General features: G+C 34.6%; 1 protein-coding gene across 1 annotated transcript; it reads right to left on the bottom strand.

The window, feature by feature from the left end:
* Positions 1-9,354: 9,354 nt before the first annotated feature.
* LOC110112112 (phosphoenolpyruvate carboxylase kinase 1-like) lies at positions 9,355-10,258 on the bottom strand. Its single transcript, XM_028694144.1, has 2 exons — positions 9,485-10,258; positions 9,355-9,384 (listed from the first exon to the last, which is right to left on the bottom strand). The coding sequence occupies exons 1-2, from the start codon at positions 10,256-10,258 to the stop codon at positions 9,355-9,357; spliced, it is 804 nt and encodes a 267-aa protein (XP_028549977.1).
* Between the last annotated feature and the right edge of the window lie 4,172 nt (positions 10,259-14,430).

Below are 14,430 nucleotides of genomic sequence, written 5' to 3' on the forward strand. Positions count from 1 at the left end.
AGGATAGCATATATACATTAGACAGTATGGTATTAAATAGTTTTAATATATTGTGCTGATACCAAGGACTATATGAATGGAAGGTAATACCCTTTGGGCTATGCAATGCGCGATCCAAATTAGTTTACTGGAAGGAGTCCGTTCAGTATGTCTACACCAAGATGCTGAACCACACTATTGATGTAGCAGTGCTACCTAAAAGCAATAGCAAAACAACTTCGACATTGGTAGAATAGTTTTCTACCATGCTCACTGATGCCTGAAATAAGCTGATTGAATTCAATAGCAAGTACAAGCACTCAACAGACAGGCATCGTTGGGAGAAGCTCTTCAAAACTCGGTGATTTGGTCATGGTTCGCCTCAGGCGTGAACGTTTCGCCTCTAGAGCATATCCTAAATTGAGCCAGCGAAAGATTGGTCATGTTGCAATTGTCAAAAAAATTAATGCCAACGCCTATGTTGGCGATCTACTATCAGAGTTGAATACCTCATCCACCTTCAACGTTGAGGTCATTTTTAACTAGCACCCATCAGATGAAGCCAAGACCATCATTTCTTCGTCCGACTCGGAGTCTTTTGGGGGGGAGAATGATGCGGTGCATCATAACCACTATCCACCTATGATTCATTTTATTACTTAGTGCTCATTGCTTTTCTTTTAGGAAATACTAGTATTCACGCTCTTTCTTACTATTTACGGTTCTATAGTAAAGGATTAACTTTTTGCTTAGCTTAGTCATTTTCTGCTAGAGAGAATGAACTCTCTTGATAGTATTTCTTCTTTCAAGGAAGGAAAATAGTTTTTCTTCAGTTTTTACACTCCATAGTTATCACAATTATTCCTGTGTATTTACTTGTGTGTTTTTTGTTGTGCTACCTACTTCTTCCATAGTATACAACATCATAAATCAAGTCTTAGGCTTCGTAGTCTTCATTTGGGACGAACTTTTTATTGCTTCTTAAAACAATTTTCTAATATAAAAAATTTTAATTTTTGTATTAAAAATTGTTTTAAGAAGCATAAAAAACTGTCCCAAACGAAATCTTAGTCTTTGTTTAGTAGTTGGGATGTGATTAAAATAAATCTAATGATAATTTAAAATGTTTGTATTGCTTTCATTCGTTATTTAAAATATTTACTAATTAAAATGCATAATTGTTAATTAATGAAAAATTGTTTTTAATAAGATTGTAGAAGAATACATTAATTACCACTTTAGTTATAGTTACACAGTAAATTTATATTTCGGAGTAGTAGTTACAATGCTTAGAGAATATGTGCCAGGTGTATGGCTGGGACGAGTTGTGGTCGTTACGCATCAACGGTCTTGATGTAGTAAGAGGGTAGTGGAGGAATTTTTATTACATCCGGTAAAAATCCCGAGCATATCTAGTGTACCGAGCGCCTGTACCGAGCACAATACCGAGCACTTTAGTGACGTGATGTTTTGTTATTAATTTCCGGATGAATTCGGTAACCTGACGGAATAATCACTCGTAGTGGAGCAGGTGCTTGCAGGCTACCTCTACTTTATTTCCAAAAATAAAGTAAATTCGTACATTTCCAAAAATATAATTCGAACCACTCAGTCTATAAATAAAATAAAATCCAAATATTTCTTTTTTTTTTGGGAAATCCAAATATTTCCATAAATAGTATTTTCATCTATAAATAAAGAGCAGCCTTCCTTCGTCCACACTTCTCCTCTGCAGCACTCAGCTCTGCACTTATAATCCCAGAAAAATTTCCAAAATTTGAAAAAACAAGATCACAGATTTATTGAGAGAGAGAGAGAGAGAGAGAGATGGCGAGCGAGGGTTTGAAGCGGGACTACCGCATTGAAGAGCTGCTCGGCTTCGGCCAGTTCGCTATCGTTATCTCTATCTTCACCGGCGAGGCTTTGGATGTGAAAACACCGCCGCTTGATCGGCTCGGAGATCAAGCTTACCTGCGTCTCCGCGTTCAGAAACTCACGCTCCGTCCAGCTCCACCAAATCTACGAGGATGACGAGGCTATCTACCTCATCCTCGATCTCTGCCCTGGCCCCAATCTCTTTTCCTGCATTGAAGCCCACAGCTCCTTCTACGTGAGCGAGGCCGCGCACTCCTAACAGAACTCGTTGAATCTATTGCAGAATGGCATCACCGGGGAATTTCACACCGGGACATAAAGCCGGAAAATCTATTGTCTGATTCCAATGGCTGGCTGTTCTATCTGATTTTGGCAGCGCTGCGTTGTTTGAGAAGGGAGCAATAACTTTGAAGGGAAAAATTAAGATGAGAGGGTGGATGTGTGGAGTGCTGGGGTCGTCCTTTACATGATGTTGGGTGGAATGTTGCCGTTTACCGGTAATAGTGAGGAGGAGATATTCGAAATTCTGAAGAAAGAAGATCCCCTTTGCTTCCCCAATGACTTTTTTCCATTAGTCATCGCCTGAAGCAGAGCATTTGATAGCGAAGATGCTTACAAGAGATCCAGCGAGGAGGCTCTCAGCAGAGCAAGTGCTCAGTGAGTTTTTTCTGCCCAAATTTAGTTCTTTATAAAATGCACTTTTTTAAAATATTTTTTGAATACATCCATGCTTGATGATTAGTAACTTTTGATGTTACTAATATGTTAGTATTTTTATTTGGATTAGAAGACTGTCAATGACATAGGCATAATAATGCACTTGAATTTATGTGTTTTTAACATTTTGTTATCTTTTTTCTTCATGTATGATAGCTTTCAATAAATTCAAAAGAAAATTTAATTTTGCCTTGCATTGGTCATAAGAAATTTTTGGAGCTTTAACATATAAAAGTTGTTATACACATCACTTAGTTTTTAATTTAAGAAAATTCAAATCATAATGAACGTAACTTAATAATAAATTTTTACCTTTCAAAATGGAAACCCACGGAATTACTCTTAAGGAAAACTAAATAAAATTAGAACTCTTAAAATGGTTATTATTATTTTCTTAGTAAAAGTTTTTTAGGTAAAAACCAAAGGAAGAAACACAACAAGCTCTAATAACTTAGCCTTATTAAATAGGCCATAACTCAAACTATAAACACATAATTATGATCATGTTTATCTATGTAATGTTAGATAAAAGATCATTTTTAGAGTAGTTTTGATTAATATTCAAATTGTTTAATGAAGTATTATATATGATTAATCTTTAGTAGTTCACACACAAGGAAGCCTTGAATTATTTGAAGCATTTCATTCTATTACATGATCCTTATATCTCAGTTATTTTAGAGTTCTAAAATCTTATTCAAAATTTCAAGCATAGCATTATAATTCATTGTAATCAAATATTTCAATTCTTCCTAAAATATTTTCCTCTTTAATCCTTTGCTCAAAATGTTGTCCAAAGACAAAATTTTGAAGTTGTTTTGTTTAAGAGGTAGAATTACCCTTTTGAAATTTTCATAATATTCTATTGGATTACAATTTTGATAGTCAAATTGTGTTATACTTTTTAAGTTTTTTTTTACATTAGTTATTATTTTGTTAGATTTATGTTTAATTTAGTGGTCTAATTGTTAGCATGACCATATCTGTAGAATTTTTTTAGTTTGATTAATTTTGTTTATTGTTTATTTAGTTGTATTGTCATGAGATAACATTTATAAAATGTGACTTTTTGTTATGTTTATTTTAATTTTTTGTAAGACTATTTGAGCCAAGTCTATTATTCAATAAAGTGTGTGTGTGCACTTTCAACCATCTCTATTGCATATCACATGTCTCTATTTTTTAACAATTGGTAATTGAGCCCTCTAACTTGAATAGAAGCATTAGTTTTCTGCGAGTGATCTACAAATGATAGTAGAGAGTATGTTTTTATAGCTAGATGTTCAAAAGACTGATGGGTATTATGATCATTGGGCGATGCTTATGGAGAACTTCTCCTGATCAAAGAAGTACTATCAGTATTCATGGAAATATTCAAGCGAAGAAATAGCAGCAAATTATGTAAAGAATAAAAAATAATGCGAAAAGTTTTACTGTTTCTAGACTTTGGATGCAGCAATCTTGTGTGAAATGGAGAAGGATTTCTCAAATCTTGATGGAAGTTTTTGAGATTCTATAAAGCTTGGCAACAACGTATACTAGCATGTTGGTTTTAGGAAATGGAAATGTCAGGCTACCAACGAATGTCATAACTCAAATTATTAGAAGTGTATTTTATATACCCAAGCTAAGGAATAGTTTGCTGTAGTATTGTGACAAATACAAGAAAAAAGTCATACTATTTTATTTTAGTATGAAAAATATAAGTAATACCATTCACATAAAGGTTTGATTACGTATTCAAAAATGTTATCGATTCAAGTGTTTACATACAAACTAGGATTTAAACAAAATATAATTATTGTATATTGTGACGATCAAAGTTCAATAAATTTAATGAAAAATCTTGTGTTTCAAGATTGATCTAAGAATACATATAACTTCATAAGGGAAGTAGTTGTATAAGGTGACATAAGAATTTTAAAGATTGGTATTAAATTGAATCCTACAAATACCATGACCAAATATTTGCAGTTGCACAATTCAATTTCTATTTCGATTCAATAGGCAACAAAGTTCTTAATGTTATTGAGTTATTTTGTTCTATTTGTTTTAGTTGAAGTTTTTTATATGTTGATAAAACCTGGATCATGATAGAGATAAATGGTTATCGATCCATGTTTCATGATTTTGCAATTTTTTTTGGATTAGCATTGTTTTGTTTCAAATTTTGCTATTAGAAAATTGCAGCTGTCAATTCTTGTAAAACTGAAATAATTATTTTCATATATATATTCTGTTTTAGTTAGCTTCAGGCTTCTTTCTATAGCTAAATTGTATTCTTTCTCCAAAACGAAATAAAACATGAAATACTTTTAATTTATGGGTCTGCTTAGTTTTCTCAGTTGATACTTGATACTACTGCATTATGATTATTATGAAAGAAATTGCATCGATTAAGAAGTTCAGCTTGAGAGTAAACAATTTTATAATTGGCAAAAGCATACTCCATAGGCTCAGTGTCAGAACTTTTGAAACTAAATTGAGGATATGCAGCTTATAGCTGAAATTCCAACCAACCTTCTTTTATACTATATTGAAATTGTTTTTAGGTAGATTGAATAATATGCTAAATGTTCTATATAGCAGATCATAATACATGACTTGTTAAAACTTAAACGATTGAGAATATGATTTTGTACTAAAAAGTTGCTTTGCAAAGTAGAAAAAAAAGTTGTATCAAATGAAGCCTATATTGAGAATATGCTTGTAGCTAAACTTCCAACCAACCTTTTTCAAAACTATATTAAAACTATTTTAGGTAGACTGAAAAATAGGCTAAATGTTATATATAGAGATCATAACAACATCAAAGGTCAGAACTTAAAGGATTGCCTTGATATACAAACGTTGATTCCATCCTTAGATGTCATTAGATTTGCTTGAACTTTTAAGTTGTTATCTAGACACAAATAATGCATTAGAGAGAAAATATAGATCATAGAATTAAATCTCCATAGCTAGTCTTTTGCTACTATGAAGCTTACGGAATCCAGTTTCAACTAATTTTTAAAGAAGAAGCTACTTAAGGTGTGATTATTAAAAGCTAAGATAGGTGCTTGCCATATTAATGATGTCTATGATTTTAAAGTAATCCTACAAGAAAATTTTATTAAATTAAATGCATTACTAGAAGCTTGGGTAAATGTTCTATATAGCTGTTCATAATACATGACTTGTTAAAACATAAACGATTGAGAATATGATTTTGTACTAAAAAGTTGCTTTGCAAAGTAGAAAAAAAGTTGTATCAAATGAAGCCTATATTGAGAATATGCTTGTAGCTAAACATTCACCCTCTGTAAGCTAAGGTGGATTCAAATTTGTCCCCTTAGATAAACATTCACCCCAGGTCTACAAGGTCCCCTTGGACGAAGCAACCCATGACTGCCGACAAGGATCCTTCTGTCAGGTTGGGTCGACTACCTCATCTGACTAAGTAGACTAGGGACCATTATGGCCTGGGACGACGGAACCATGGGATCTTGATGGGGTCCATCATCCATTCCCCCACCATCCGCTTTAAGTGCAAGATGGTGAAATTTCTTGTTTTAAATATCAAATCTCCTAAATATTCAAACTTCCAATCTCAACTTCATGCTGCTACTATATGCCAGATAACATGTATACTCTATGTATCTAATTGACGACTAGCCTTAATCAAAAGTTCTCTCTCGTTATCGGGAGGGGTAATTAACAAGGTTTAAAATTGCGTAAATAAGCCTCGAGGCGTTTTTCGTCTGTGAGGCGAGGCGTAAGCCTCGAGGCGGTGTGAGGCGTAAGCCTCACCGACGAAGAATTGCGTAAATGAGAATTTAAGGGTTTTAGCAAGTAAAAAATAGCAAGATTCTAATCATAACATAAAACTCTAAATGTCATTAAAATTGGAGTAAGAAAATACCTGCAATAAAATTATTCTCCAAAGTACAAAACACAAAATAATAGTCTCAAAACTCTCAACAGTACAATTATAGAAGAAATATATATAATTCATCGATGGCCAATCACTAATGGGTCTTCAAGAGAATCTTCTACCTTCCTCTCTCCCTATAGAGTCCACATTCTCCAATCAAGACATGCACTCAATAATGAACAGAACTAAACATCTAACACTATTACAGTAAAGATAGATGAACATAGAAAAATATGTCCGAACTGCCCACCGGGGGTCAAAGGGGGTGCTGCCGCCTGGCGGGGATTCGAATCTTAGAAAAAATTTATTCGTAAAGAGTAATTTTGAAGATTCTATTTGTTTCTTGAAGTTCGTAAAGTTGTATTTATGGGAAAGATAACGCGAGTGGTACCTGAGCATGTACCTTAGCAGTACTGAGCATGTTACCTAGCGGTACTAAAGCAGTACCCTATCAAGGGCGAGCATAGTACCTGACAGTACACTACTTAGCTGTACCTGCATGCTCTGGCGAGGCGGTTACCACATTATGAGCATTCACCTCGCGTCCGACAAATACAGAGCAATACCTAGATGTACTGAGCGGTACTCGCTGAGCATATCTAGACGGTACTTAAGCATAAATTTGAGGCGGTTTAACGCCTCAACTAGAATTGCGCAAATATGGGCTACTGAGGCGACGCACATAAGTCCAAGTGAGGCGTACGCCTCTGCCAGGAGAGGAATTGCGTAAGCCTTGAGGCGGTTTTGGGTCAAATTGCGCAGAGGAGCTCCTCAAGGCGCGCCTCTTATTGCGCAATTTTAAACATAGGTAATTAACTATAGGGGCTTGCGCCTATAAAAAACCAGAACTCAGATCATAAAGTCCTCGTAAAATGAGGGCGAAATCTCTGGGTAGTGTCTTATCTACAAACCCATCTGCCTTCCAAAATTTACTCCAGAACTTATTCCGTTAAAATTCTCTCGCCAAAATAAAAACCTAAGCACTCAAGCGCGGCGAGGAGGCCGGGGCCGAATTTTTGGAGCCCACATCTCATAGCATGAAATATAGTCTTGTAGGATCATTTTACCTTCATTTAAGATCATTTACCTTGTTTTTATTGAAATTATATTAAGATGTTGAGTCATAAAAGAAGTGGGGCAGAGAAAGAACTCAGTAAAGTGCACTCAAGCTAGCGAGAGAGCCATTCAGGAGAAAAGGTGCTCACTTACAAAAATCCCTAGACAATGATAATTAAAACGCTTCATCTCGAAGAGATGCCTATCATGTTAGATATTTTATCCAATAAAGTTACAACCTTCCAACAAGCTTCATCCATTACCAGTGTGTGTCCATTTATTATTTGGGGGATAGATCTCATTGGGTCATTTTATCCCTCTAGAGAGGAATGAATAATCATTCGAATAAACACGAGTTAATAAAAATACCACCACCACTGGTCATAAAATTTATTCATTCTAAGAGTGCATTCCATAGGGGTGGTTATGCTTGATTATTAATGAAATCATGTGAGAAAATAAGTAAGCTTAATTGCTTTGAAGACTGCCTTGAACATCAATAGAAAATCTACAAACAATATTTGGTAGAGTACATATACTAAATAACAGTTCAAATCAACAATCAAAATAAAATAGATCGTATGTATAACCAAATGACTTAAATGTAAAAAGACATTCTGTAGAAGATTCGATTACATCCAATCACACAATCACAACAACTAACAAGATCTTATGGGAAGAGTGCTAAGAATAAATAGATGGAATATAGGAAAAAAATTGAATAGAAGTAAGGTCGTAGTTGATGTGAATTTGTAATAAATGATTAAACAATTTCAATCTCATGAAACTCAACAATATAATGAAATAAGTAAAATATTTAGTTTACAAGTGTATGACTTCAACTAGAATAAAAAAATTAGGCCAAACAAATAAAAACTTTCAATAGTAATGCTACCAAAAATATTAAAAGAAAAGTCAATAAGAAAATATTCTGGATTGCGTAATTAAGTCTCGAGCCTATAAGTGCATCTTCTATCTTGATCGGGTCCACCATCCTAAGTGTTTATCTTTATCTGTATGAGCATTGATTATTGAAGGATGTACTATAATAGGGTGAAAGAAGTGATCACAAATAGCTCATCAGAATCACTTAATGGAGAATGAAATTGGTGTGATGTAGAACTCGAGCATATCTATCCCTAATCTAGTGGATACATTAAAATTACGCTGAATGATAATTAGAGACTGATTTTATTTGATGTTAAGGAATGTATGTGACCTAATGGAAGTAGTTTGGGACTGAGCAGGCTTTGGATAGGTTGAATTCAAAAGGTGCTAAAAAGCTACTATGAGTTAGGGTGTAAGGAGTTTAGTCTATTTAAGTGGCTAGTTTAAAGTAGGTTAAAAAGACAGATAAGGAAGGGTTAACAAATGGAAAGAAGGTAATCATGGAAAGCATAGGATGTTAGAATGAATATGTAAATGGCTCTAGGGCAAGGGTTTGCAAGGGATTAAAATTAAAAATTGAAATTGCATAAACATCTCAAACAAAAATTTCATAAATAAATTAAAATAATAAGTTTTAAAATGAAAATATAACCTCTTTAACAAAATAACTTCAAACACTTGCCATTGAACTAATGCTATAGACTTTAGCTTTTTCAGTTGAACTAATGCTTCAACAAAAAAATTGAATTTTTTTAATCTAATACATTGAAAAGAACAATTCCACAAATCTGCTTCTTTAAAGTTTCATCAATTTGTTGGCTTATTTGTCATATCTAAAACATTGTTCTAAGCCGCTATAGAAGAAGAAAAAAATGTTCTAAGCTGCTATAGAATTGAAATTCACATGAATGATTGTTATATTCATGTCATTGACATTTTCGTGATCCATGGATGCCCTGAAAAAGTCCAAACAACAATACTAATTAATTAGTAACATTGATAATGCCAAATAAAAACATAGAAAAGTTTTTTTTTTGAAGGAAACACACTCAATACTTGCTCTGCTGAGAGCCTCATCACTGGATCTCTCGCAAGCATTTGTTCTATCAGATCTTCGGCTCCACGTGATAACCAGGGGAAGAATTCCTTGGGAAAGCAAACTGGATCTCCTTTCTTCACAGCAGCCACTATCTCTTCCACAGTTTCACCATTAAACGACAATGTCCAACCCAACAAGTATAGGACGACTCCAGCGCTCCACACATCCACCTTCTCATCGTAGGTTTCGCCGGCCATTACTTCCGGAGCAGCATAAGCAGGAGTTCCAACTTTCCCCTTTAATGTTCTTGTTCTCTTCTCGAAATGTGCTGCGCAGCTAAAATCAGCAAGAAGCAGACGACCATTGGAGCCGAACAATATGTTTTCCAGTTTTATATCGCGGTGTGCGATGCCGCGGCGGTGGCATTCTGCTATTGCTTGTACCAATTCGGTGATGAGGGCAGCAGCCTTCTTCTCGAAGAAGGCACCGTGGCTAGCAATGCGGTCAAAGAGATCTAGCCCAGGGCAGAGATCGAGGATGAGATAAACGGCGGTGAAATCTTCATAGACTTGGTGGATTTGGACCGAGTGTTGGTTCTCGGAAGCCGCGAGGAGCGTGAACTTGATCTCGGAGTAGACCAAGCGGCGGTTGAAGCAATCGGAGAACTTGTCGATTATTTTCACAGCGAAACCCTTGCCGGTAGAGACAGAGACGCATTGATATACTGTGCCGAACTGACCGCGGCCGAGCAGTTCTCCAAGGCAGTAATCGAGGTCGAAACTTTCGCCCATCTCTCTGTCTCTTTCTCTCTCACCAAATATGCAATTTTTTTTGGATAATGCTATCTGCGACTGAGATTCTCAGCGAGGACTGCGCAATGTGGAGCAAAGGAGAGCACAGGGGATGGAGGAATAAGTGAGCTCAGTTTAAATAAATTTTAGAAAAAAATTATTTGAACTGAGGGCTTTAATTTATTTAAACTGAGGGCTTTAAATTAAACTGAGGGCTTTAATTCTCCTTACTCATTCCTCCATCCTCTCTGCTCCATACTTCGCAGTTCTCCTCGCTGAGAATCTCAGTCGTAGATAGCATTACCCATAAAAAAATTTGCAGATTTGGTGAGAGAGAAAGAGACAGAGAGATGGGCGAGAGTTTCGACCTCGATTACTGCCTTGGAGAACTGCTCGGCCGCGGTCAGTTCGGCGTAGTATATCAATGCATCTCTGTCTCTACCGGCAAGGTTTTTATTCGTGAAAATAATCGACAAGTTCTCCGGTTGCTTCGACCGCCGCTTGGTCTACTCCGAGATCAAGTTCACGCTCCTCGCGGCTTCCGAGAACCAACGCTCGGTCCAAATCCACCAAGTCTATGAAGATTTCACCGCCGTTTATCTCATCCTCGATCACTGCCCTGGGCCAGATCTCTTTGACCGCATTGCTAGCCACGGTGCCTTCTTCGAGAAGGAGGCTGCTGCCCTCATCACCGAATTGGTACAAACAATAGTAGAATGCCACCGCCGCAGCATCATACACCGCGATAGAAAACCGGAAAACATATTGTTCGGCTCCAATGGTCGTCTGCTTCTTGTTGATTTTGGCTGCGCAACACATTTCGAGAAAGGAACAAGAACATAAAAGGGGAAAGTGAGAACTCCTGCTTATGCTGCTCCAGAAGTAATGGCCGGCGAAACCTACGATGAGAAGGTGGATGTGTGGAGCGCTGGAGTCGTCCTATACTTGTTGTTGGGTTGGACATTGCTGTTTAATGGTAAAACTGTGGAAGAGATAGTGGCTGCTGTGAAGAAAGGAGATCCAGTTTGCTTTCCCAAGGAATTCTTCCCCTGGGTATCACGTGGAGCCAAGGATCTGATAGAACAAATGCTTGCTAGAGATCCAGCGATGAGGCTCTCAGCAGAGCAAGTACTAAGTGAGTTTCCTTCCTTCAAAAAAAAAATTTTCAATGTTTTTATTTGGCATTATCAATGTTACGAATTAATTATTATCGTTGTTTGGACTTTTTTAGGGCATCCATGGATCATGGAAATGTCAATGACATGGGTATAACAGAGGAAATTTCAACTGTACAGCAGTTTAGAACATATTTTTTTTCTTTCTATAGCAGCTTAGAAGAATTTTTTAGATATGAGCAATAAGCCAACAAATTGATGATGAGATTTCAACCAAGCAGATAATGTGTAGAATTGTCCATTCTGTCAATGTTTTAGAAAGATTAAAAAAATTACAGTTTTTTTGTTGAAGCATTTGTTGAACTGCAAAAGCAAAACTTAAATAATTGCATTAAATAATATGTTTCCATTGTGTCTTAGTTGAGCTGATAATTTTTGGTGTTAAAGACGATTTTAAAGAAGAATATACGTACTTATTGTTGCTATTCAATGAAGTTTGCAATCTTTCTATTTTTCTGACAGTTTTGTTCGGTTTAATTTATTTTTGTGATGATGATGGCATAAATATTTTCCTGCTGTGTTGGAAACTAAAGAGATATGAATAAGATATCATAATAACGACCTCATTTCTTCGTATTCATGAAAACTAAAGCAATGCCAGAGAACACCCTTCAAAATTCTTATGGCCAATAGGTTTTCTCTTCTCTTCCTTGTGTGCTTAATATAGTAGAAGATTAGTAAGTTTTATATCAGTAGCTTTGTCAAAATTTGTGCTCAAGTAATGCTCTTGCTTTTGGCCTACAAACAAATTCAATAAAAATACTATTCAAACTCCAAAGCGTGGGACTCAGGAATACACACCAAAGAAAAATATATGGAAAGTGGGCTAAACGAGTATAATATATTGGCTGTGTTGTATTTTACTTGTTCTGCATGTTGATTTCTAAGGCTTCATTTGGGGATAATTTTTTTACAGCTTTCTGAAGCAGCTTTTTAATACAAAAATAATTGTCAGAAGATGTCCCAAAAAAAGCTTAAGGCTTCGTTTACGATGATTTTTTTTGCTTCTTCAAGTGGCTTTGTAGTACAAAATTAAAATTTTTGTATTTGAAAACAGTAGTCTCAAACTAAGCCTAAGTTATGATACTATTTATCTGCGAAGCAAATGGAATTAAGGATTCAATGGTTATGTTCAACCTTATCCGGATGCCATTATTTGTTGAATATCCTAATGATTTAACAGAATGATCATCATAAACTTTATAGGATGATATGTTGCTTCAGTTTTCATAATTCATTAATACTCTTTTAAATGGATGTTGGCTTCAATTTCACTACTCATTGCTCTGCCCATCAACTGATATTTTTGTGCTTGACTTACTTTTTATAGGTATTTAGAGTAAATTATCATGTGGATAATGTACAAGGCTCTTAATTAATAGACTAATAATTTATTCTGTAGTGATAATTCTTTAATTTATTGGTTGTCTCTGTTCTGTATTTGTTTTTTTTTTTCTTTTAATATTTTTTATTTCATAATTAACCATTAGGTGTATAAACATTTACTTTCATTTTACATTGCAAACTATGTACAGGATAGTTGGTTGATGAAAAAAAATTGAGCCAAACAAGTTTAAGAAAAGAAATAGTGTTTTGGATAGCTTTTTTTACTATTTTGTTTTTCAAACGATAATCACCATTTTATTTGGTTGCTATTTCTTGCTACTTTTTCATTGCTTTTAAAAAATTTCCATCAAATTTTTTTTTGCAAACAAGATAGATAAGTTGCTTTCTCCACTGTAGCTTTATAACAAACTTCAACAAATGTTAGAGCAGTCTCAATCAGATTCTAATTTTTTTATCCAATTTGTGGTGATAATCATTAAATTGCATTAGAAGCACTTTTCTTTATTGAATTGAGCCTTTGTTTAGAATAATTTTTTTTATTGCTTTCTAAATCTGCTTTCTAGTACATAAATTTCTAATTCAAAAAATTTTTGTATTGAAAAATTGTTTAGAAAGCAATAAGAAAGCAGTCTCAAATGAAGTATAAGTTAACAATTATTTAATTTGATTAGAATATATGTAAAATAATGAATGACAATAAAACAATTATTTTTAACAATAATTTATTAAATTTATTTTAAATCTCAGAGAAATTATAAAATAAAGACCTTAATTAACACAATCTAACATCTGATATAGTTAAACAAAGTATATTAAATTAACTACTATGACTCTTTTATTTTTCTTTAGGAATGTTAAGCATATTGATTTAGGTTTGCTAAAATTAAGCTACTCCTGATGGAACCTCTATGTTTATGAATCAAATTTATCTATGATAGGTAAGTACAATTAAAGTTATTAAATTGATTTAATTGTATAATGAAAATTTCATTTATGTTTGGTGGACATTTAATATATGTTTGAGTTTAGATGCTCTGATGAGTTAATGGTGGAAACAAGGTTTAAAATTGCGTAAATAAGCCTTGAGGTTTTTTTCGTCCGTGAGGTAAGGAGTAAGCCTCGAGGTGGTGTGAGGCGTAAGCCTCACGAACGAAGAATTGCGTAAATGAGAATTTAAGTATTCTAGCAGGTAAATAACAGTAAGAGTCTATCATATAATAAAAATATCTAATTGAGAAGTGAAATGAGTGGAAAAGAATAAAATAGATGCAATATCAAACCAAAAATCTGCGGTTAACTCCTTTGAACAACACTCAGATAAATGTTCCTTCATGCGGGTAACTCCTCCCTTCACCACATTATAACAAAATTTGCATTTCAAATACACGTATGTCTTCTCACCGCCTACTACGTCAACCTGTACACTGTACTTCCAAGAAGAGTCCTGCCGCAATGACATATTTGACTTTTCCTTGCCCTTAACGATAATTCCTAATGCTCAAATGCAAAATCAAATAAAAATTCTCAAAAAAATTAAAAACTCTAGATTTTCTATAACTTGAAAATTATACCTTGAATTAAAAAAATACCTAAAACCGATAGTAGAGTTGTCATAGAGGGTGGCCAGACACTAGAACCTTACTGGGGTGA

This window comes from Dendrobium catenatum, unplaced genomic scaffold, assembly GCF_001605985.2.
Source record: "Dendrobium catenatum unplaced genomic scaffold, ASM160598v2 fragScaff_scaffold_405, whole genome shotgun sequence".
NCBI classification, from domain to species: domain Eukaryota; kingdom Viridiplantae; phylum Streptophyta; class Magnoliopsida; order Asparagales; family Orchidaceae; genus Dendrobium; species Dendrobium catenatum.

Excerpts from the sequence above, each read along its gene's own strand:
- LOC110112112 (XM_028694144.1), bottom strand. The coding sequence starts at position 10,258 with ATGGGCGAAAGTTTCGACCTCGATTACTGCCTTGGAGAACTGCTCGGC. Across the intron at positions 9,385-9,484 it reads TGAGGCTCTCAGCAGAGCAA|GGCATCCATGGATCACGAAA; the intron begins GTATTGAGTGTG and ends GGACTTTTTCAG.